The following is a 22,068-nucleotide window of genomic DNA, read 5'->3' as shown; positions in this document are numbered from 1 at the left end:
GAGCAGCTTTTTGTCTCCAGCATTGCCTACTTTTTTTCTCTCAGTACTTCTTTTCTCAGACACATTGCAACCAGGTTAGGAAAGATAGCAGAGAAAACATAAGCAGTACAGAGTATAGTTCAATAGTGCTTTGAGCAGTGGCAGAGGATCATTATTGCTGCTTTAATCAGTTTTCCTTTTCAGTATTTCAAGTATCTTATCTAATACTTACCCATGCATTACAAAGAGTAACACCCCCCTGACCACGATTTAGGAGGTTTTGGTATCTATACATCTCCCTTCATATTTTCCCAATTATTTTTGTTTTTATACTCTGCCTGTACCTCCAAAACCTGGGAACTTCCTATTCCATACAAGATACTCTTATAATACTTCAAACTAAATAAAGTTTACAATATACCAACTAGCAAGTTGCAGCTATACACCTGGCAGCACAGAGGTCTCACAAAGGCACAAATTGTTAATGATTGTTCTTACTCTTAATAGCCTTAGACTAACAAAAATGTTCCTTGTTTAGATGAGTGTATGGGTAGTTCACATCTTCCATTTCAGAAAGAGCATACTCACCGAGATTAAGTACATCTAAGAACAAGAAGAAAACCCACTGACACTCTATTTCTTTTTCTGTATTCATTGATTTGTGATGCATACTCATTCCTTCGTAAATGAGGAGGAAAAGCTCAAACACACAAACCTAGCAAAGAACTATTCATAGCTGACATTTTGGAAATACCAAAAGGCATTAAGTACAAAGAACCTTCCAGAAGCAGCCCCTTTTTTAGACTTATTTGAAAACAGCTATTTCTCTGCACATCACATTCCCCATTTTCTCCCTGAGCAAGGAAGCTCACAACAGATCAACCAGAGAAAGCCAGAGTTGCTGTCTCGATCCTCGCCTCTATCCCCTTCCATGCTAAAACCCCACAGTTTTGATAAATGTATTTATTTATAATCTTCTTACAGCAAAATATCAAAACAGTTTCTCTTTTTCTTAAGTATAAAACACAGCAACAAAACCTTTAGATCACACAGGGGCTAAATCATCATGTTCAGAGAAAAGGCAGGGGGAAAGAAGAGGCAGCAGCAAGGGAAACAGTCCCTAGTTTTCCTAGAGGCTCTGCTTGAGGGCCTTGAGGCTGGGAAGCAGCTGGGCTGCACTTAGGCGCTCCTCTACATTAGCCTTCCAGCAGCAGCTGATAATGCTCTGCAGTCTCTGTCCCACTGGTGACTCATGGAAAATGGCAGCAGCCAGCGAAGGGCGCAAGTTGTAGGCTACCACAGCGTAGAGCACGTACTGCCGCTCGCCCAGGTAGGGCTGCTCCCGCATGACGATCTGCCAGAGGGTGATGCCAAACGAGTAGATGTCTGCTTTGGCAGTGACCCTCTCGCCCTTCAGGAGCTCAGGGGCACGGTGTGTGTATGTGCCCCCCTGCTGGCAAACATGGGGGCTCTGGGACAAGCCCTCCTCCAGCTTCTGGGAGCATCCAAAGTCTCCAATCTTGCACACTCCCTGCTCAGTGATGAAGACATTTGCAGGCTTCAGGTCCAAGTGCACAATGCCCTGTGTGTGAAGAAAGGCTAAGCCAGTCACAATGTCACAAGAATAGCACACAGTCTCCTCCATGCTCAGGGCCTTCCCTCCACATCCTCCTTCATCATCTTCACCCTGTCTCCACACACCTCCAGTGCCATAGATTACATGGTGCAGGGTGATGTTGCCCACATACTCCATAATGATGGTGCCCAGGCTGTTCTGGCTGGCTGGGGCACACGTGCTGGCAGCCACCACACGTACCACATTATTATGCTGTAGCCAGGCTACATTCAGCTCAGCCCAGAAGCTCTGCCGTGACGCCAGCCGGTTTTTGCTGCTCTTCTTCACCTGCTTCACAGCCACAGTGGCACCATGGTAGGTGGCTTTGTAGACAGAACCAAAACCCCCAGAGCCAAGAGGCTGCAGGAGGCGGAGCTGATCCCAGTCAATGGAGCACCAGGCCAAGCGTGGAGGCAAGCGGCGGGTCCTGATAGATGGAGTTCCTCCCAGAGAGCTCTTGCTGTCTTTGCCAGGGATAACTAAGGGGCTGCTGCAGGGTCGCAAGTCCGCAGATGGGGAAAACTCAAAATGGAGAAAACAATTAAGAGGAATGGGTGATGGCATAATAAGGTGGAGAAAACAACAGGCAGGCAGTTTGTCACTAATTGTTTTCGCCTGTTAAAACAGAAGACTGAAAAGTTTTCCTGGCAGAAAGGACTCTGAAGAGGCTTTCAAAGCCTTTTATCCTCTCTTCACCATTCTCCATCCCACCCACCCCCAAATGAACTGCGTCTGTCACAACTAGCTGAACCCAATGAGGCTCACCTGGAAACATTCTCCACCCCTGAAGCAAATTTCTAGAAAGTCAAGGCAAATGGATTTAAAGCTAAAAAGGTATGAACTCACGTGTATTTCACATCATTTCTAATCTCAAGAGGAAAGAAAGATGTTCTGCCCATTGAATGCCTCTAGCAAAAATGCCCTGAGATTAAATAATGCAGTGATTGGTGAATCATTTCACCATGGCTTCAGGCACAAATGATCATCAGATACATTAAACAGCTCAAAGTCATATCAGAGGAAGCAGCTGAAATTGTGATTGCTAACATTTGATGAGGCTGTGGCAGGCATAACCGGCTATAAAAGTGTGTTTGTAGAAACTTGCCACTTAAACTGACTAGGATAAGGAGTCCTGTTTAGCTGCTCAGCTTTGCCTGTGCAGGACAGCAGCCTTAGTAGCAGCATAAACACAAATGATTGCTTTGTATAATCCATTAGATATAGCAGCTAGAATTATACATAAACATTTGGTCATCTTCCCATTGCACCCCATGCAGTTATTACAGGTGTGTATTTTATCTCTGGATCCTGCTTAGTGAGCTTATTGCTAAATTCACAGAGCTGCTGTAGCAGAAATCAAGCAAGCATGATTTCACCTTGCTGGTCCCAGTAGTTTTCAAAGGAGGTTTTGCTCTTTTCACCCTGCTTTCACGTATTCACAGTGTTTATGCTATCTGCCTTTGTGTTTGGCACCTGCTGTACCTGCTGTGCAACAGAACACCATTATGGGACCTATGGAGCTTTTGGGTATTTTAGTAAGTATCTTTCTTCATGTGTTGAGAAATATCTTGGAAAGTTTGGTCCCCATTTCCCTTCAGAATCTTCCTCTGGATGTCAGCTTTGCCAGTACAGATCCTGGTGTGGGTCTTCAAAGATCAGCATGCCTGTTTCTCCAGAGTTTACCTTGGTACTCTGCAGGCAGTTCCTGAGTAGTTTTCCTGGTATTTCCTCTTCTTTTTGGTTTGTTTCTCTGTATGAGTTGAGGGGTGCTCAGAACATGTGCAAGCAGAACTGGAGCATTCTCCACCTTAAGATGGGTTTAGTTGCTCACCCTAACAGACCCATATAATGTCCCAAAGACATCTTCTGACCTTACCTGAATTCAAAATCAGCTCAGCCAGAGGGTTTTGTAGTGAAACCAGTGATGGATATCTTCCCTTGTGCTGAGATTTAGGAGAAATTTGATCAGAAGAAATTTGTCATCACAATTCACAGGGAAGCAAACTTAGACCAGAGTTGAATGAGAATGGGGTATTTGGGTTATCACCTGCTACTGTGAAACAGATAGGCTGTGGAGGAGCTACATAAATAGGTGCTAATATGCATTCTAGGAGTTGTTAACAAGTGAGAGTGCAGGAAGTTAGGGGTGCAGAGGGCTTTCTGTGAGACAGTCCCTGCAGATGGGACTGCTTGACAGCAAAAGGCTCTTCTTCCCTTGCCCCTTCCAGGAGGGACTTGACAACCTTGTCTCTAAATTGGAGAGACATCAACTTGATAGGTGAATTGCTCAGTGGATGAAGAACTGGCTCGATGGCCGCACACAAAGAGTTGTGGTCAATGGCTCAATGTCCGGCTGGAGACCAGTAACGAGTGGTGTCCCTCAGGGATCGGTGTTGGGACTGGTCTTGTTCAACATCTTTGTTGCTGACATGGACAGTGGGATTGAGTGTGCCCTCAGCAAGTTTGCCGATGACACCAAGCTGTGTGGTTCGGTTGATACCCTGGAGGGAAGGAATGCCATCCAGAGGGACCTTGACATGCTTGTGAGGTGGGCTGATGCCAACCTCATGAAGTTTAACCATGCCAAGTGCAAGGTCCTACACCTGGGTTGGAGCAATCCCAGGCACAGCTACAGGTTGGGCAGAGAAGAGATTCTGAGCAGCCCTGCGGAGAAGGACTTGGGGGTGTTGGTCGATGAGAAAATGAACATGAGCTGGCTTCAGTGTGCGCTTGCAGCCCAGAAAGCCAACCGTATCCTGGGATGCATCAAAAGGAGCGTGACCAGCAGGTCGAAGGAGGTGATCCTGCCCCCCTACTCTGCTCTCGTGAGACCTCACCTGGAGTATTGTGTGCAGTTCTGGTGTCCTCAACATAAAAAGGACATGGAACTGTTGGAACAAGTCCAGAGGAGGGCCACGAGGATGATCAGGGGACTGGAGCACCTCCCGTATGAAGACAGGCTGAGGAAGTTGGAGCTGTTCAGCCTGGAGAAGAGAAGGCTGCGTGGGGAGACCTCATAGCAGCCTTCCAGTATCTGAAGGGGGGCTGTAGGGATGCTGGGGAGGGACTCTTCATTAGGGACTGTAGTGATAGGACAAGGGGTAACGGGTTAAAACTTAAACAGGGGAAGTTTACATTGGATATAAGGAGGAAATTCTTTCCTGTGAGGGTGGTGAGGCACTGGAATGGGTTGCCCAGGGAGGTTGTGAATGTTCCATCCCTGGCAGTGTTCAAGGCCAGGTTGGACAGAGCCTTGGGTGACATGGTTTAGTGTGAGGTGTCCCTGCCCATGGCACGGGGGTTGGAACTAGATGATCTTAAGAGCCTTTTCAACCCTAACTATTCTATGATTCTATGACATCAGACATGCAGGGAAGTTTTGGGGATGGGAGAACGACCAAAGGAGCTTGCGTGTAGTTTTAAATGTGCAGTGAAGTAAGCCATGGAGACAGCAGGTATTTTATGCTCCTTTTCTGAGTGGCACTATGATTTTATGCTTGTATGCAGAAGTCTTCACTTCTGATCTTTGCAGAGAATGTTTTCCAAGCAGGTCAGTTGTGATGGAAATGAAAAGCTGCAGTAAGCAGAATAAGCTGTAGGGGAGAGAGAAAGGAATTTTATGCCTATTTTCTGAGTGCAAATAGGGCTCCAATTGTAGCATGGACATCAGTGCCATGTAGTATATAAAAGCAGCAGGGAGACATCTGTGCTGTGAATTCTCCAGGAACCTCATCCTTCTCATGGGAGAGCACTGGTTACACCCTATTTTCACCAGGTTATGGTGTCAGAGAAGTTCAAAGGGAAAGTTGGTTGAGGGAGAGGAACTAGGCAGAAGGATGCATGGATGAAGGGCCTGAGAGTGGACTTGTTAAGCTGACAACTACAGGAGCATTTCTGGGGATTCTGAATGCTACAGAACACAGCAGTAAAATTGGCTGAAGTCTCATTTGGAAGGACAGAGCAGACCTTCCATGGTACTTTTTCTAAACTCCATGTTCTCCCCTCTCCTTCCAGTTGTCCCTTTTTTGGAAATTTTCCTGTTACCCTTTTTGGTTAGAAACCTTTCTGGTTTGCCCCTGTCATTCCAGGCAGGTTGTATTGCTCTTGGGGAATACACTGGATTTCTAAACTGGAAGACAACTGTGTTTTGGGATTAAATAGCCTTAATGCAACTCATTGTCATGTCTCAAGCTGACTGCTGAGGACTGGAGCAGGGAGACATGCAGTGTCTTGCAGCATGAATGCAATTAAAGCAGATTTAAAAGCAAGCGGGTTTTTAATAAATGTGATTTTCCTGTAACCCATTGATGGCTCAGGCCCAGTGACCTCCCACAAGACACAACTGCTGTACGACATCCTTGACACACTGCACAGCCCTGTTTGGCTCCAGCATTACCAGTGGCTGGAGGAGATGGCCACAGCATGGTCCAGGAAGCCATTTTCAGAGGCAAGCAGGGCTGCTGGGGACAAACTGCCCCCTCCCTCCTGGCCACCCTGCCCCAGGGAACCCACAGCATCACAACTGGTACCCAGGGAACCCATAGCATCACAACTGGTATCCAGGGAACCCATAGCAGTCTCCAATCACTCTGCTCCCATTTCATATTTCCATGAGGGAAAAGGAAGCTGTATGAACCAAAAGCCATCAGCAGAGAATGCAACAGGAACTTTCACAAGTGACAGTCTGTGTCCCAAGGGCTGCAGTTTGTCACAGCTACCATAACCTGTGGCAGTGATGGTTTTGTTCCAAGCTTGTGCGTCACATTGTACTTGCACAGGCAAGTAAAACATGCCTGTGCATCTGATGCTGCAATAGCTGCCCAGCCTAATCTGTGCTTCCAGATGAGAAGAATTGCTCAGTTCATGCATTTATATTTCACTTGGATATTGGGAATACAGAAACTCTTTGGTTGCCATCACTGTCAGTTAGTATTGCTGTTGAGTTGCTGGACAGAAGTCAACCTCAATAGCAAGGGCCTTAAAGGACTGTGGATGTAACCCACCACAATAGAGAACTTGTACAAAACACCAGAGTTTCAATCTAATCAAAATGCATTACTATTGTGGTTCTTAACAGCCAAAGTTTTGTCTAAAACAGGAGAAGGACAGAGCTGGTGGTTGGAACTGATTTCAGAGAGTCTAAGAGTGTATCACAATCATTACTTTGTACATTTGGTTGGTGTACCATGTAACAAACCCTTGAAGGCATGACTGTCCAGTGGCTTCTAAGAACTGTTTTACAGTATAGAGGTAGCACTGTATTTCTACTAGATTTCTTTATAATCTCGCTAAAGGAGTCAAATTTAAGTAATTAAATTACAGTCCTACTCTCAACACCACACTGTCCCTTAGCCTGTGTCTTAGTGATTTCTGAGAGGTTTTCTTCCCAGTTTCAAATCAAAGTTTTCTTTTTCTCTTCATTTACTTGTCAGTCCCTATGACCTCAGTTTAGGATCTGATGATGAACTTACATTCTTCCTTATGGATATACTGTTTCACTGTCCAAATGTTGTTTCCAGTCACACCTCATTTACCTCAGATGATATTCAGAGTTGCCTGAAAGCAGTTCTGATATGATCAGTTGCACAGATGTAAGTGATACCATTATTTGAAGCCAGTCCATGCAGGCTCGCTCTGAAGATACACCAACTGATTAACGTGAAGCTTTTTACTACAAGCACATGCCAAAAGAGAATCCAGTTCATGTTTCAGAGTTTTGTTGATTTGGTGAGACAAATGCCACCTTGGAATAGCAAATAAAAGCAAAGTTTCATTAAGGCAGTCAGAGGTAAACCCAAATGCAAAGAACAAACACATTTACAAGAATTGTGATGCTATTTTACTGATGAGAGACATTATTTACAAAGGCTAATCCCTAGTTTATAAATAGTAAGTTTCAAACCCACATTATTGCCAAGCAGCTGCTTGATGCTTTTTACCTTCCCAGTAAGGTTACTCCATGTGTTCAAGAGCACGAAGTGAAGGCCCTCCTTACCTGAGTGCATGAGGTTCTAACTGGAGGTACTGGCAATGCAGGTGAGGTATTTACTGTGGCCTTGGTGACCACCACTGACCAGGGTGGACCAGGGATAACAATCTGGTACTTGCTGCTTGTGATAAATATCAGAATTGCATAAGAGCACCTTGAGACAAGCTAAAGGAATCCAAACTTAGGGATAAAGGTAATAAATGTGAAATGTAGGCTCTCACTGACAGCAATACTTCCTGGCCATGCAAAGACGGTACCTATCCTGGCAGATTTACAGTTTTCACATGGCAGGCACCTTATGCAGTATTGGTTTTACAGTCTTGCCCCTGGGGTAAAACTGACTTTGCTGAATGACAGGATGATGACAAGAAGTAATGGCAGAATTTCAGACTTGTACTTAAGGACTACAAAACAGCTTCAATGCTTAATGAGAAGAATGAAATGCTCACAGCAAAGGGCCCAGAGGGTAACACTAGTGTGATTCCATTGCCTGGAGACAGCTGCTTTCCCAGGTATGTAGATTTAATGCTGATGACTAGGACGGAAATATGAAAGGGTCAGTCTTTCCCAGCAGCTCGCACAGTCCCATTCATGCACATCATGCCCAGCTCTGTGACTCTGTCAGACACATCACCATAGCAATGCAGTGGCTCCCTGCACACAGCACACCTTCAGAGAGCTGCAGAGATGCTGGAGGATTACCTAAATGTGGTGGCTCTGAAATGATGGCCTGGGCATGCTGATGGGCCACAGACAATTATCAGAAGTTGCCCTAAGTTACAGGGTTTTAAGACTCCCAGATTAAAAGGGGTTGTACAGTTTAAGTACGTTGTTACAAGGTTTGCATCAGTGAATAAGCAGAAGCTTCTTGTAAAAATACTGCTGAAGAAGCAGTAACTAAGCTGAACGGAGCAAATAAACTGTGGGGCAATCCTCTAATGCTTTATTGGTGTAGGGAGTCAGGCAGTGACAAAGTAAGTGGAAACAATTCTCAGATGAGGGCAGACATCAGTGAGTTGGGGAGTTTAGTCTGTGTTTGTCATTTGATATCTATTATGCTACAGCTCAGATGCTGCTCATTTGTGGCATATAACCGTAGAGAGCCTGTATTTTCAATGTAATAATTTGTGAGGGAACTTAAGGATTCACCCATGACCATGTGTGTAGCAATTTAACACAGCGCCAATAAGGCAGAGTGGAGCTTAATTTCAGAGGCACAGCATACAGACCTTTTCTACTGAAATTGTATCTAACACTCCACAAGGGTATCTGACAAACACCTTTCCCCCGGGAGTCACTGCGCCCTGGAGATAAATTGCTGTCACCCATAGATTAATCATGTATTTGGAAGCAGCTCTCCCAACTTGCCTGGGAAACCACACGCTGTGTTAACTAGGAGATACCTTTACAAACCGCATGATTCATTTTGGACTTGTAAAGCACAAACACCTTACACTTAACCTTTTTGAAGTCAACCGAAATGAAACAAGCGTCTCAACTTTTCCAGATTTGATTGCTACCCTCCCACGCACGCATACATACATACACACACACATATACAAAAGTTTTAGCAATGTACTAATTTTCAGAAACTGTGAGTATTCAGGTTCTCTGCATTATTTACACGCATCAACCAGAGAAAGGGGCCTGTAAGAAAGATGGGGAGAGACTTTTTAGCAGGGCCTGTAGCAATAGGATTAATAGTTTTAAACTAAAAGAAGGACATTCAGGATGGACATGAAGAAAAAATTTTTCAGTGAGGGTGGTGAAACACTGGCACAGGTTGCCCAGAGAAGTGGTGGATGCGCCATCCCTGGAGACATTCAAGGCCAGGCAGGATATCGATGAGAAAATGCACGAGCTGGCTTCAGTGTGCGTTTGCAGCCCAGAAAGCCAACAGTATCCTGGGCTGCATCAAAAGGAGCATGACCAGCAGGTCGAAGGAGGTGATGCTGCCCCCCTACTCTGCTCTCGTGAGACCTCACTTGGAGTATTGTGTGCAGTTCTGGTGTCCTCAACATAAAAAGGACATGGAACTGTTGGAACAAGTCCAGAGGAGGGCCACGAGGATGATCAGGGGACTGGAGCACCTCCTGTATGAAGACAGGCTGAGAAGGTTGGGGCTGTTCAGCCTGGAGAAGGCTGCGTGGGGGGACCTCATAGCAGCCTTCCAGTATCTGAAGGGGGGCTGTAGGGATGCTGGGGAGGGACTCTTCATTAGGGACTGTAGTGACAAGATAAGGGGTAATGGGTTAAAACTTAAACAGGGGAAGTTTAGATTGAATATAAGGAGGAAGTTCTTTAATGTTAGCGTGGAGAGGCACTGGAATGGGTTGTCCAGTGAATGCTCCATCCCTGGCAGTGTTCAAGGCCAGGCTGGACAGAGCCTTGGGTGATATGATTTAGTGTGAGGTGTCCCTGCCCATGGCAGGGGTGTTGGAACTAGATGATCTTAAGGTCCTTTCCAACCCTAACCGTTCTATGATTCTATGATACAGTTCTGGGCAACCTGATCTACTTGAACATGTCCCTGTTCATTGCAGGGGGTTTGACTAGATGAGTATTGAAAGTCCCTTCCAACTCAAACTATTCTATGATCTGCCTCATTATATGACAGTGACACTAAACCATTCTTCTTTGTACACTGTAGTTCAGTGCAACAGTGAAAATCAGTGTCAATGGCAACTATTATGGATCAGTTAAAAAGGTTCCCACCCAGCCACAGTGTGCAATACTGAAATCCTGCTTTCAGAGTGAGTGCTCAGCTGACAGTTGATGTTTCTTTAGTCCCCTCTGAGGCAATCTAGCTTCGTATCTGGTGATTTTACGACATAAATGTCCTTCAATGAGACAAGGCTGTGGAATGATGATGACACTGAAGAACACAAGTGTTAATTATATTTTTTTTAAATACTTATTTCTCTGAAAATGTTCATTTCTTGAGGACACTCAGACCATTACAACAAATAAATATTATGATTTAAAAATAAAAATACCAGGTAAGACGTTACACCTTTATTAGGAGTAGATAAAGCTTATATTGAATTACCTGGGATATAGCACCCAGCAGGAACTTGAAACTTCACAGTACCGCTGGGGTCTGTCACTTTCAACACCACTACCTCCCCTGTTGTTTGAAACACACAGAAACACAGCACTGCTGTTTATTTGCTAAAGGCTTCAGCTCATAATGATAAACAGCAGCTAATCCTCCAATACACTTCTCAAACTTTTAAGCACAGACTAGATTTTGCAAGAGAACTTACCTTACTGCCTGTTTGAGATCACTAGCCCTTGCTGTGCCAATTGTGGCAACTGCTGCTCTGGGAAACCTAATTTCTATCTGATTTAATACATTGTTTTGATTTGAAAAGCAGGGAAGCCAAGAGCATGTAGCTGCTTGGTTCTTGCTAGTCCATCAGGAGCTCAGCATCACAATTCTGGATTTCTCTGTCACCCCCTCCCCCCCCCCCCCCCCCCCTTTATTCTAGGGCATGCTTGTATGTAGGAAGGATATGAAGGAGAGTGAAGGGGGAAAACAGAATAGTCTTTCTCTTCTGCTCCTGGAAGGGAGCAACACCAGCTATAGAGGATGCTGAAGGACTATTTTTCTGTACTTTTTGATGCAAGTTTTGGAAAGGGATGGTTATAGGAATGAGGAAAGGGAAGATGCCCATGGCTCTGAATTTAACAAGGTGAGCTCCGGAGGGACTGCACCAAGAGGTCTCTGGATATAACACAGATATCATACATGCAATCACATTCCACTTACTACTCTGCTCATCTGGCTGCCTAGCACCTCTTCCCGCAGTACATTAGTCAGACTTCTTTGGCAGTGTCATGGGCAGATGGGAGATCTATAGGACCAAAGCAACAGAGTGTCTCCTGAAAGCATCTCAGAGAGACAACCCGCATACTAGGTCTAGCACATGCTACACTCTTACAGTGTATCCTGCGAACTATAACAGTCAATGTAAATGACTTGCATTAATCTGGAAATGATGGAGAATCACTCACCTACATCTCTCAGACAACTGGTCCCACTACAAAATCCCCAAACTCATCTTCCAGTGTTTCACAGCATTTCAAAGTGCAATTTGAGGGCAAGCTGACTTGCTTCCTTCAGTTCAGATGTGTCTCATCACAGACACAGTAGCATCATCCAGTTTGTTCCTTGGTGGAATCATGAAATGCAGATAATTTTGCTTTAAGATTGTCTGAAAAAATGACATTTTACCATCTGTAAATTAGAAAGACAATTACACCTTTGCACAGTCAGAATAACTACACCGAGCAAAACTGAATGCATTCTGTAATCCCAAACGTGCAGAACAAGGTTATCTATTGAAATGCCAGGCATAAGTTATTCATTAACTAAAACCATTCTGTAATTTTATTGATATATTTTGTGGAGTTCACATATTTTTGTACAGCAAACATAACACTGTAGGCCACAAGAAGCTGCAGCACTATTGTTTAATAGCAGCAAGGTATATTTTATAGTCAGGGTATGTGGACAATAAATAGTCTGTTTCTTTGGATGTGAATGTTTAAAATGAAGTTCTGCTGCAGCTTCATAATGTGATTGCTATTTTACAGAGCTTATACACAAAAATATATATGCAATCTTTTTGTCTATATTTTATACAAATACAACAGTAGTTTGTGAATACATTTTAAAGTACATATACATGATAAGCAACTCAATTTCCCATATCACAGGATAGCAAATTTTAAATGCAAGAAAAATATACAAATTCAGTCTGGAATGCAGGGTTTTCTGTGTTCTTTTTTTTTTTCTTTCTCTATTTTTGACTCAAAACTTTTCTCATTAAAACATAAAGTCCAAACCATTTTTCCACTAGCTAAAAATATAATTTCAGCAATCCAAGTCAGGTTTGGGTGTGTCATCATTCCCCAATATACTTCCCCCCAGTTATTGTCTAAATTCAAAGGCTTTTAGTAATATATAGTATGTTCTTCACTCCACACCATATAAAAAGCCCACATTTGAGTTTAACTAGCAGTCACCTGTGTTTGTGAACAAGAGCTGGGCTTGTCAGCGTTTAAATTTGCATGTCCAAAATTTTACTTTTGCAAGTGCATATGAATACATTGTGGTGTTGCACAAAGTTCATTAATGACAAATTAAGTCACAGTATAAAAATATATCATACAACTATAGGTCTAGTATAGTCCTTTTTTCTATGGGTAAAAATACATCTGAATGAGACAGGGAGGTTTGTAGCACCATGAGAGGAGTTGTATCCCAAGTTACATTAGCAGCATGATCCAATATAACAATATTGCAGGAGTGTTTCTGAGGAGATAAACATTCACTCTGGTTCAACTGTACCACTGAAGCTTATACTGAAAAGTGTTTACATATGATTAGCAATAGTTCTGTGTCACTTCCAGGGCTAGATAACTGTTATCAAAAGACACTGCCTTCCAACAAAAGTAAGACACCCTTATTGCATAAAAGCTTTGGGACTATCCAAATACATTTTGAACTACTGTGGCATTATCTGTACGTTGAGCATAATGCTATATAGGCTGTGGCTTTAACTGTACGCTGGGTGGATGCAGGATGGGCAGCTAAGCCTATGCGGTTTACTACATGCTAGATAAGTACATTTATTTCAGAGGCTTATCTACAGACTGAGAAGAATACAGGATGAGCTGCTAAACCAGTGTATGAGACAGACATAACGAAGGATGCAATCCTGCTCCCCCTGACCTTTACGGATGCAGGATAAGGCCCTAAGTCAACTTCAGACAGCAGCATAGCGATGACAGGATATGATAAAAAGATCTGTATCAAATACTGCGTGTTAAAACATTTTTGCCATAGTTTACCATACAGAACTCCAGAGGACACAGTTTGCATTTGGTGAGGACAAACTCCTTTCGTTTGACTGATATTCAAAATGGCAGTAGAAGACAGTGTAGTTTGAAACATGTAAACCTAGTAAAAACCATTGTAAAACCCTTAAGAAAGACACACTGGTTCTGTGCAATATAGCAAATTGATAAGAAAACACTGTAAAAATGTACCTGTTTAAAATTACAATGTCTACCATTTTGTACACAAAGCATTATACCAAAGGCCTACATATATGTAATCTAATGGCACTTGAAACAAATTATAATAAAAGGTTTTATAATAAAAAGCATAACCTGTAAGAAATTTTCTTAAAAGGTTTAGGTTTTCTTTTTGAAAGTGCTATATCTTGTAATATGTGTAACATAGAGGTTGACCAAGCTTTTATTTTAAAAAATATTGGCCTATAATACAAGTTTAGCTCACTAGGCAAATGATCCTGAAAATATGTACTCTTAACATTCATTATTAGCTTAATAAAGCAATCAGCTCTGGCTCATGTTTCAGTCAGTATATGGTTTTTAAAAACCGCTACTGCCAAATTAACAATAAATCACTCTATTCCACAATTTACTACTAAATAAAGCACAAGCAACAAGTACACAAAAATAGATATATTAAAAAAAAAAAAGGAAACAAAACCAAAACAAGAAAACAAAAGAACCTTACTAGAAGTCTAGAAGTTGCACAAAGAGTGGTGCATGATCAGCCAGCCCTCCCCCCTCCCACCAAGAATCCATCTGAAATGGAGAAGACAGGGTTTGAAAAGTGATGGTTTAGTAGTGGCCAATAGTGACTCCGCCTAAGTGATACTCAAAAGCACTCTGGTGGTGGTAGTATTGCTTACAGTGTCAGTCTGCTTCCATGTTACCATACATCCTAGTCCAGTGGCAAACATGCTTGGTGCATGTACCCACTGAAACCCTGACTGAATGAGGTTCAATACCTTGTCTGAGGTCCCTGTTTCTTAAGTGAAATGTACATCTAACTCCAAAGTGAAATGTCAATCCCTTTACAGGAAGCTAAGGCACAAAACAAAGTAGTAAGGATTCTGGCTACGTGCTGAGAAATAGGTGTTGGCAACGTGTCTGTTTGGGGTTTCTTTTTGTAAATGAAGTCTAATCGGCAACTGAGCCTGATAAACAGCCGCAATGGATTGGGAATTTGTGTGCCTGAGGCTGCACAGCCACACCGCTGGGCTGGCTGCAGGATGCTGAACACTCCCAACTTTCCAAACCACTGGAGGAATTAAGTTCATTTATCTTCATCTCAGACTGATTTAAAGGATTGAGAAAAAAACCGAGTTCCTCCTAGCTGCGTTATGGTTGCCAATTTAAACCAGAGTTACATTCAGTTGCTTCACCTTGTGCTCTGTTCATCTGTGTTTTTCTTTCGTTTAGAAAGGTGAAAGAGAAAAGAAGCAATATTGAACAAATCATTCAACTAAAGATGTAAGCGAGCAATCTGTTTCACAGAAACCAGAGGAAGCAGTCATGAAGCAGAGCTAAAAGCCCACTTTGAGATAACGTGCTCCTAAAACCAAAATCTAGGAGTAGTTTGCAGAATTTCAAAAGGTATTTTCCTTATTAATACATCCTTATTTTAATGCCTTTGGAACACAAACACATTTATAAAAATGTTATCTTTTAGTAATAAAATTTAAATACACATACGTATAAAATAGTAAAACTACACCTGCATATTGCTCCTAGAATTACAAAAAAAAAAAGTAGGAGCTACTGATAAAACATCCGGAGCATGAGCTCCTTAAATGGGAGCAACTTTTGTTTCTGTGAAGTATATTTAGTTTAACCACTTAAAACCTTGTACGAATTCTCATTATTGTTTGAGAGATACTAATGTACTTGATCTCTATTTTTTAATTCCTTGTACAAAAATGACAAGGAAAAGAACGTTACTGTTGAAGTACAGCAAATCTAGTTTGCTTTCATGCATCACAGGGTTGCTTGTTTTTTTTTTTTTTTATCTTTTGGTTATTAGGGGTTGGGGAATAGAATATATTGCATTAGGTAAAAGTGGTGTAAGCAATATGCTTTTACTTCACTCCTAAGAGTCCTGTCTTTAAATCTTGGCAATGGGCAAAAAGTCCCTAACCAAGTACCCAGGTGTAGAAAGTGTGATTAACATCTAACTTGTTGCTTAGGAGGACATAACACACCATGTAACACAACTGAAAAGATAATTTCAACAGGAAAAAAAAGAAAAAAGGCAAAACAAAAACAAAACCCGGTATTTGCAAATTTACATTCACTCTCTGACTGCACACTAGTTTTGAACTGAAAATAGATACACACTTTCTGGCTGGACTTGAACCACCCTTTGGCGGTGGCAGCTGGGAGAAGACCGATGCCTACAAATGTGAATACACTACTGGAAGATTCCTATGAAGTACTCTTTCTATACTACTACAGAGAAAAAACCAGCAAGAATTAAAACAAAAACTGCGACAAAATATTCTGCATTACTACATTACAACACTTTTATATTTCAAGATCAGCCATTCATTTTGCCTGTTTCCCTATACCAGAGTCATGAAAGCACAACAACAGAGTTCCAAATTCAACTTGAAACATTTGTCATCCAGGCAAGAAGAGATTCTCTGTTGAAATTCTATTCAGCCATGATTTTAGAGAATTAAACTAATTTTGTTTTTCATCTGTTATCTGTAACAGGCCAAAAAAATTTAAGCCAGAAAATGGCAAAAATTCTCAACACCTTTTATAATGACTTCAATACAAGTCAAATGCTATATATATGTATATGTGTATATATGGAGTTCTATATATACACACACAAGTTTTCAGAAAAATCTGAATTCTCTATTTATTTAAAAAATTTAGATTTGTCATTATAGAGCAGATCAGACATGACACCATATGGGAAGAGGATTTGTTTGGAAATGAACTGGAAATACATATTTTTTTCCCAAATCTTCAGGAATCTTTGTGATACATACTTTTATCTGGATTCTTTGCAAATAGTAAAATATATATTAAAAGTGGTGGTAGCTCTACCACTGACATCAATAAAATGGAATAGCTGGTATGGTTGAAAAAGTTATGACAAAGGGATGAGCGCTGAGAGTTTGCTTGGGATGACTGTCTACTGAGCATTTTCAATGTGTCAATTGGCAGTGAAAATGAAAACAATACAATGAGACTGCTTAAAAAAAACCCAACAAAGTAAACACAGCTGAGAATAAACACTTTCAAAACATTTTTAAAAAGTTAATTTAAATTTCTTACTGGCTTCATGAGATTGGTACTGTACAAAAGCAGAGAATTTATAATGTCTTATAGTAGGCACTAAGTTAAAAAAGGTCACCTAAGGCATTTCTACAAATAGACAGTAACAAGCCAGCTTTGTACATCCTATTGGAAAGCTTGATGAAATCGTGGTAGGGTGGTGGTTGTGCTTAGACTGCTTGTGAAAGCTGCTGACAACGAGTGCAGAGACCCAAGACCTATACTATTGCTAGGATCTTGTGGATCCTGGGTTTGTGGTGGAAGTTGAGTCATAGAAGAATGTGCCTCCTCTTGCGTATAACTCATTCCGAGGTTCCCCACTGAAACGGAAGGATTATAGGGAGGGCCGTTTACAGGTATGAAGTTGAACAGCTGAGAAAAGTCCAATGATGGGGTGTTTAGAGGTTCACTAATAGGAACAGAGCCCTTGGAAAGGGAAACCTCCCCAGACCCATCATCTAGTGGCCCTACTTGTGGATCCAGCCCTAGTTTTGATGAAGATGCTTGAGAATCCTGGGATGAAGAAGGCATACCACTTTGCAACTCCATTAAGTAACTTTCGATTTCCCCTTTCAATGGCTGTTCTTTTTCAGGCATAGAAATTGCGTATGAGGTAGTACCGAGTGGATATTTCAACGATAGCTGGTGAGGAGGGTGGACAGACTCCATATCTATTGGACAAGGCATTCCCAATGGTAATGATGTGGCAACCATTTGGTGTGCAGATGCAGAACTCTGCATGGACTGAATCTGAGTGTTGTAGAGATTTAATTGCAAAGTGTTTGTAAATGGCTTTGATGTCAGTTCACTGGAAGGTAAAGACATCACTGGAAGCAGCTCATCTTTAATAGGCACAGAAACATTGCAGGTAAAGGGATCTAGAAGGTCCATTGGCTCTGTTTTGACCTTCAAAAGTTCTTGGTTGTGACTTTTCTTCATGTGACGCGTGAGGTGATCCTTCCGCCCAAATCTCTGTGCACAGTACTGACAGAGGAAGTCCTTTCTTCCAGTGTGCACTACCATGTGTCTACGGACATCCTTTCGGGTGTAGAACCGACGATCACAGTGTTCACACTGGTGTTTTTTCTCCTTCACTCCACCCGATGACTTGCCTGCGTGAGTTTTTAGGTGCTCCAACAGCACTCCTGTGCTTTCAAAAGTCTGCAAACATACCTTACAGGTGAGGTCACCGCTTGTTGCAGCATGCAAAGCCAGGTGACGTTTGAACCCAAGCTTGGTATTGTAGTTCTTTCCACATTCTTCACACTTAAAGGCCTCTTTGTTGGGATTGTGTGTATGTAGGTGATTCTTTAGGTGATCTTTTCGGTGAAACATTTTCTCACAATAATTACACTTGTGGGTTTTCTCAGGAGAATGAGTAGCCATATGCCTTTAAACACAGATATATTCTGTAAGTAATTATTTTGATCAAAAAACACATGTGCTCATTTTTTAATGGCAGCTAAACACTACACTAAAGGCTGCTTTGCAACAGAACCTTTTAACTGAAAGCATGACACTACATAGACAGTTCAACAAATTTAAATATAGCAAAACACGAGCCATTTCTCTTAAATCGACACTTTTAGGTTTTGGTGGGTTTTAGCTAGTGTAACAGGGACATATAGGCAAGTATGAAAGTACTCATGTAAAAGTCCATAGCCAAAAAATTTTCAGTCCATACTCTTTTTCTCACGACAATTCCTTATACAAATGAAAATTCTATGCTCATTTAAAAACAAAACAAAACAAAAATAAAAACAAACAGAAAACAAAAGCAGAAAACAAATTAAGAAACAAAATCAAAGACATTAGCTTGCAAACTTAGGTAATTTAGAATTCTAGAAACAATCCAATGGCTACTTTAATTAACACATCCTCTCTGCAATCAGCTGAAGGCGTACAAATATATACTTTTACACGGCTTAACACGGCCAACATAAAATAGATAATATAATCTGAAAGATAAATAGAGTTTAATACCTTAGTAATTTGTACTTAGAAACAAAGGCCTTGGTGCAGTCTTGTTGTGTGCACTTGTAGGGCCTCTCTCCTGTGTGAGAGTATGAGTGAACCTTTAATTTCTCAACACTGTTAAAGGCCTTGTCACACAGTTGGCAAGGAAAGTTTTTTCTTGGTTTGGTTTCACCACGCTTACGTTTCCCTGAAGGGACTTTCTGGGTATCTCTTACTTCTGACAAATCACCAGGAATGACAGTGGCCATCGCAGCCTAAACCAGGCCTTCTTGTTGGACACTTGGGAATTGCCCAACTCCACTAAATGATTTAGCTTTAGATGGCTTCTCAAGTTTCATGTGGTCGTAAAAGAAAGCAAAAGGGGACTGGAAAAAAAAAATAAGAAACAACTAGTTTGTAACTAAACTTAGATTTTGAAGTTTACTTGCTATGTGATGCTTCTGAATAAAACTTAAAAATAAAATTAGGTTCAGCTGGTCTAATGTAATACCTGCAGGTTTGTTTTTTGTTTTTAACACTATTTGCTGCAACTCTTATAATGCATTGCTCAGGAAGAACAGATCCACATATGCCCTGAAATCACACCTCGCAACCTTCCCCTCAAGTACTGATGGAGAACAGCAAAGTTCCCGTCTCATTATGGGAGTCACCAGGCAAAGAGCCTACCTACCTACCTACCCAGATGGCTTTTGGCAGCTTCAGATTTCAAAGGAATTAAAGGCACGCCTGTGGTGTTTGCACAGACACACGCATACACACATGCACACATGCACACACTTATCACAGTGAGAATCTGTAAGGCTCGAAGTGTTTGAAAGCCTGGGCGAGAAGTGGCACTACCCAATGCTGACAGTCTGGGGGGGCAAAGCTCATGTTCTCAGGTGCACTTCCTCGCTGAGGTTACTGCACATCTGTGCATCTACTCTACTGAAACATAAGCACTGACACTGAATGCTAATGCCAGGTGAAATTCTCCTGTGAACTTACCCTTTGCTAATAGAGACCTGATGCATTAACAACAGAAATCCTATGGATTAGGGACAGATTAGACAGATTAGGGTTTTATCAGTGCAGTAATGGAGACCTCCACTCCCCTCATGCTATCCTAGAAGATGTAGGGGCTATAAATGTTCAGATTCAGGCTAGCTCAGGGTGGAGGCTCTTAGTCCTGTTGGGGCATTGCAAACCATAAACTAAACCAGACACTTTCGGCTAAAGGAGGTGCATGATACTCATGTCTAAGCTGTGGGTGAACAGCTTGAAATTCATCATCTGGTAACATATAGTAGCAACTGGGCACCTGCTATTACATGGCACTCAACAGCCCTCCTTTGTCAGGGGTAGCTTACAGCATTTTTTCATCATCAGAGCACAACTGCTACTACAGATACCAAAACCCAGTGCAGGAAAGGTGGAGTGTGAGGTCTGCGGCAGCGGGAATGAGGAAGACAACAGGAGGACAGCACTCAACACAAGCGTTTAGCAGGGCTGGGAAGCCCTGAAGAGTGGCTTTTCTCCCTCAAAAGCATGCCGTCCCCCCAGCCCCGGTGTCATGGCCCACAGCTGCTGTCCGCTCCAGCCTTAGCCAGGGCAGCTGCTGCAGCAGAGGCGGCTGTGCTGGGCAGCAAGGAGGCCAGAGGCTGTGGCTGGGACGGGGCCTCAGTGGCCGGCCACCCGCCAGCAGCTGCTGGGACAGGTGGAGCTGGGAGCCTGGAGCTGGGCAGGGAGCTCCAGTCCGCAGCTGCTCAGCCTAGCACCACCTCCTCAATGAACAGAGCGGGCTCCTCACTGCTGGCAATGAGGGAAGATGAAGAGCTCAGGGCGGCCTGGGCCTGGCCTCAGCTGTCCTCTCTCCCTGCTGAGGCTCAGCTGAGACCTGAGCAGTGCCCAGGTGCAATGGGGGCAGAACTAAATGGTCCTTGCAAGAGCCCCAGTGTGGTCCTAGAGAAAAGTGAGCCTGTGTGTTCCTCAATGCATGGCAGGATGGGAGGGCTGGAGGGGCAGGGAGGGGGAGAAGGGGGATGCACCTCCTTAATGTCTGCATTTTACGAAATACTCAGACTGACATCTCCACTTGAAATGCATACACAGAGCATGCTGTTGTCTATGCCTCTTCCTCCCTCCTCCCCATGACTTTTCCTTCGTCTTTACAAGAGGAGAGAAGTACTGGCACACCAAGATGGAAATCTGCTGCCTTCCAACCTAACGTCCTTGAATATCAGGTTAAACTCTACTACCATCTTTAAGTGAGACATTTTGTAAGACCACCTTTACTCCCCCCAGTTATATATGGAACCACTAACCTTTTTAAAGACACCCAGTGACTAAAGATCTTTCTTTAAGGACTCTTATGATTTCAGATTTGTCTCGGACTCATTCCCACTCATGCGACAAAGTTTGCAGACATCCGTTCCATGAATGGGAACATGCACAGGTCTTCAAAGGATCAGCTTAATTTTATGTTCTGTCTCATAACCAACTATCTAGCTCATAAGTGAAAAAATGAAACAGTTGTTTGGAGACTTGGGAGCAACAATTTTCTGCAACAGAAGTAAATGAAGACCAGGTCCAATGTCAATGAGGCCGCCAATGGAATCAAAAGGAAGGTCTCATTCACATCAAAGTTGTGATATATTTGTGGATTGAAAGATATTTTCCAATATACTCTTTAATCAGAATCTGGTAATAGAATTAATTTTGCTTTCCTGTAAACAAACACACTGGTCTTCTATGCATATTGGCCTGAAAATAGAATGAAATCTTGTTTTAGTCTAATGTCTTCTGACAAATGAAGTCTGCGGGCAGGGGGAGAAAAAAATCCAACCTGATCTACTTAACAGAGAGTATATCTATACCACGCAGGCACCTACAGAAGACCTGCTACACCGAGCTGACAGTGCAGCAGCCATGACCCTCACTGCGTCGCTAGGACACCTAGTTTCAGCGGGGCAAGAAAAGGCTGTGATCTCCTTCACCTCCCTACCAAATCTATAGGCTGGGACAAGGCAGCATTAGCAAGCAAAGGGCAAGAGAACCACCTCTGCAGTCTGTGGCTGGGGAGCATGGTTAATTTGACCATGCTGGGTCCAGAGTCCAGCAGCAAGTGGCTTCTCTGCCTAGCTGGTGACAAGGGAAGCAGGCACAGCTGGTAGGATACAACAGAGAAAGTGAACTGTTGCAGGGGGCACAACGGACAGAACCTAGATGGGGCTATAGGGTCAGGGAGGTGTAGGGAGCGCTGCATAGCGGTTGGGAATATCTAAGAACATGAGGATAGGAGTGAGTTGATGGGGACAGGTGGGGAAGAACTGAACATGCATCAAGTCTGGGAGATGCAGGATGTTAGGGCATGCAGAAG

The 22,068-nt window shown here is 42.7% G+C and overlaps 2 protein-coding genes across 11 annotated transcripts in view; both read right to left on the bottom strand.

Moving 5' to 3' along the window:
- Positions 1-581: 581 nt before the first annotated feature.
- MOS (MOS proto-oncogene, serine/threonine kinase) lies at positions 582-3,262 on the bottom strand. Its single transcript, XM_061448452.1, has one exon. It carries the CDS (start codon positions 2,156-2,158, stop codon positions 1,109-1,111), a length of 1,050 nt encoding a protein of 349 aa, XP_061304436.1. The 5' UTR covers positions 2,159-3,262; the 3' UTR covers positions 582-1,108.
- A 7,201-nt stretch (positions 3,263-10,463) lies between these two features.
- PLAG1 (PLAG1 zinc finger) overlaps positions 10,464-22,068 on the bottom strand; it is a 52,771-nt gene continuing 41,166 nt past the window's right edge. For 7 of the 10 annotated variants that reach the window (XM_061448444.1, XM_061448443.1, XM_061448441.1 and 4 more), the window contains 2 exons: positions 18,717-19,075; positions 10,464-18,123 (listed from right to left, as the gene is read on the bottom strand). In XM_061448444.1, the coding sequence (XP_061304428.1) occupies positions 16,860-18,123; positions 18,717-18,958 (1,506 nt within the window). In that variant the 5' untranslated portion in view covers positions 18,959-19,075 and the 3' untranslated portion in view covers positions 10,464-16,859. The remainder of the gene's footprint in view (positions 18,124-18,716; positions 19,076-22,068) is intronic. The other 3 variants (XM_061448447.1, XM_061448449.1, XM_061448446.1) reach the window with 2 other exon arrangements.

Source organism: Pezoporus flaviventris, unplaced genomic scaffold, assembly GCF_033815535.1.
Source record: "Pezoporus flaviventris isolate CSIRO_AGI_PZ_B2104156 unplaced genomic scaffold, CSIRO_AGI_Pfla_v1 ptg000007l, whole genome shotgun sequence".
NCBI lineage: Eukaryota > Metazoa > Chordata > Aves > Psittaciformes > Psittacidae > Pezoporus > Pezoporus flaviventris.
This window is presented reverse-complemented; position numbering and strand designations above follow the sequence as displayed.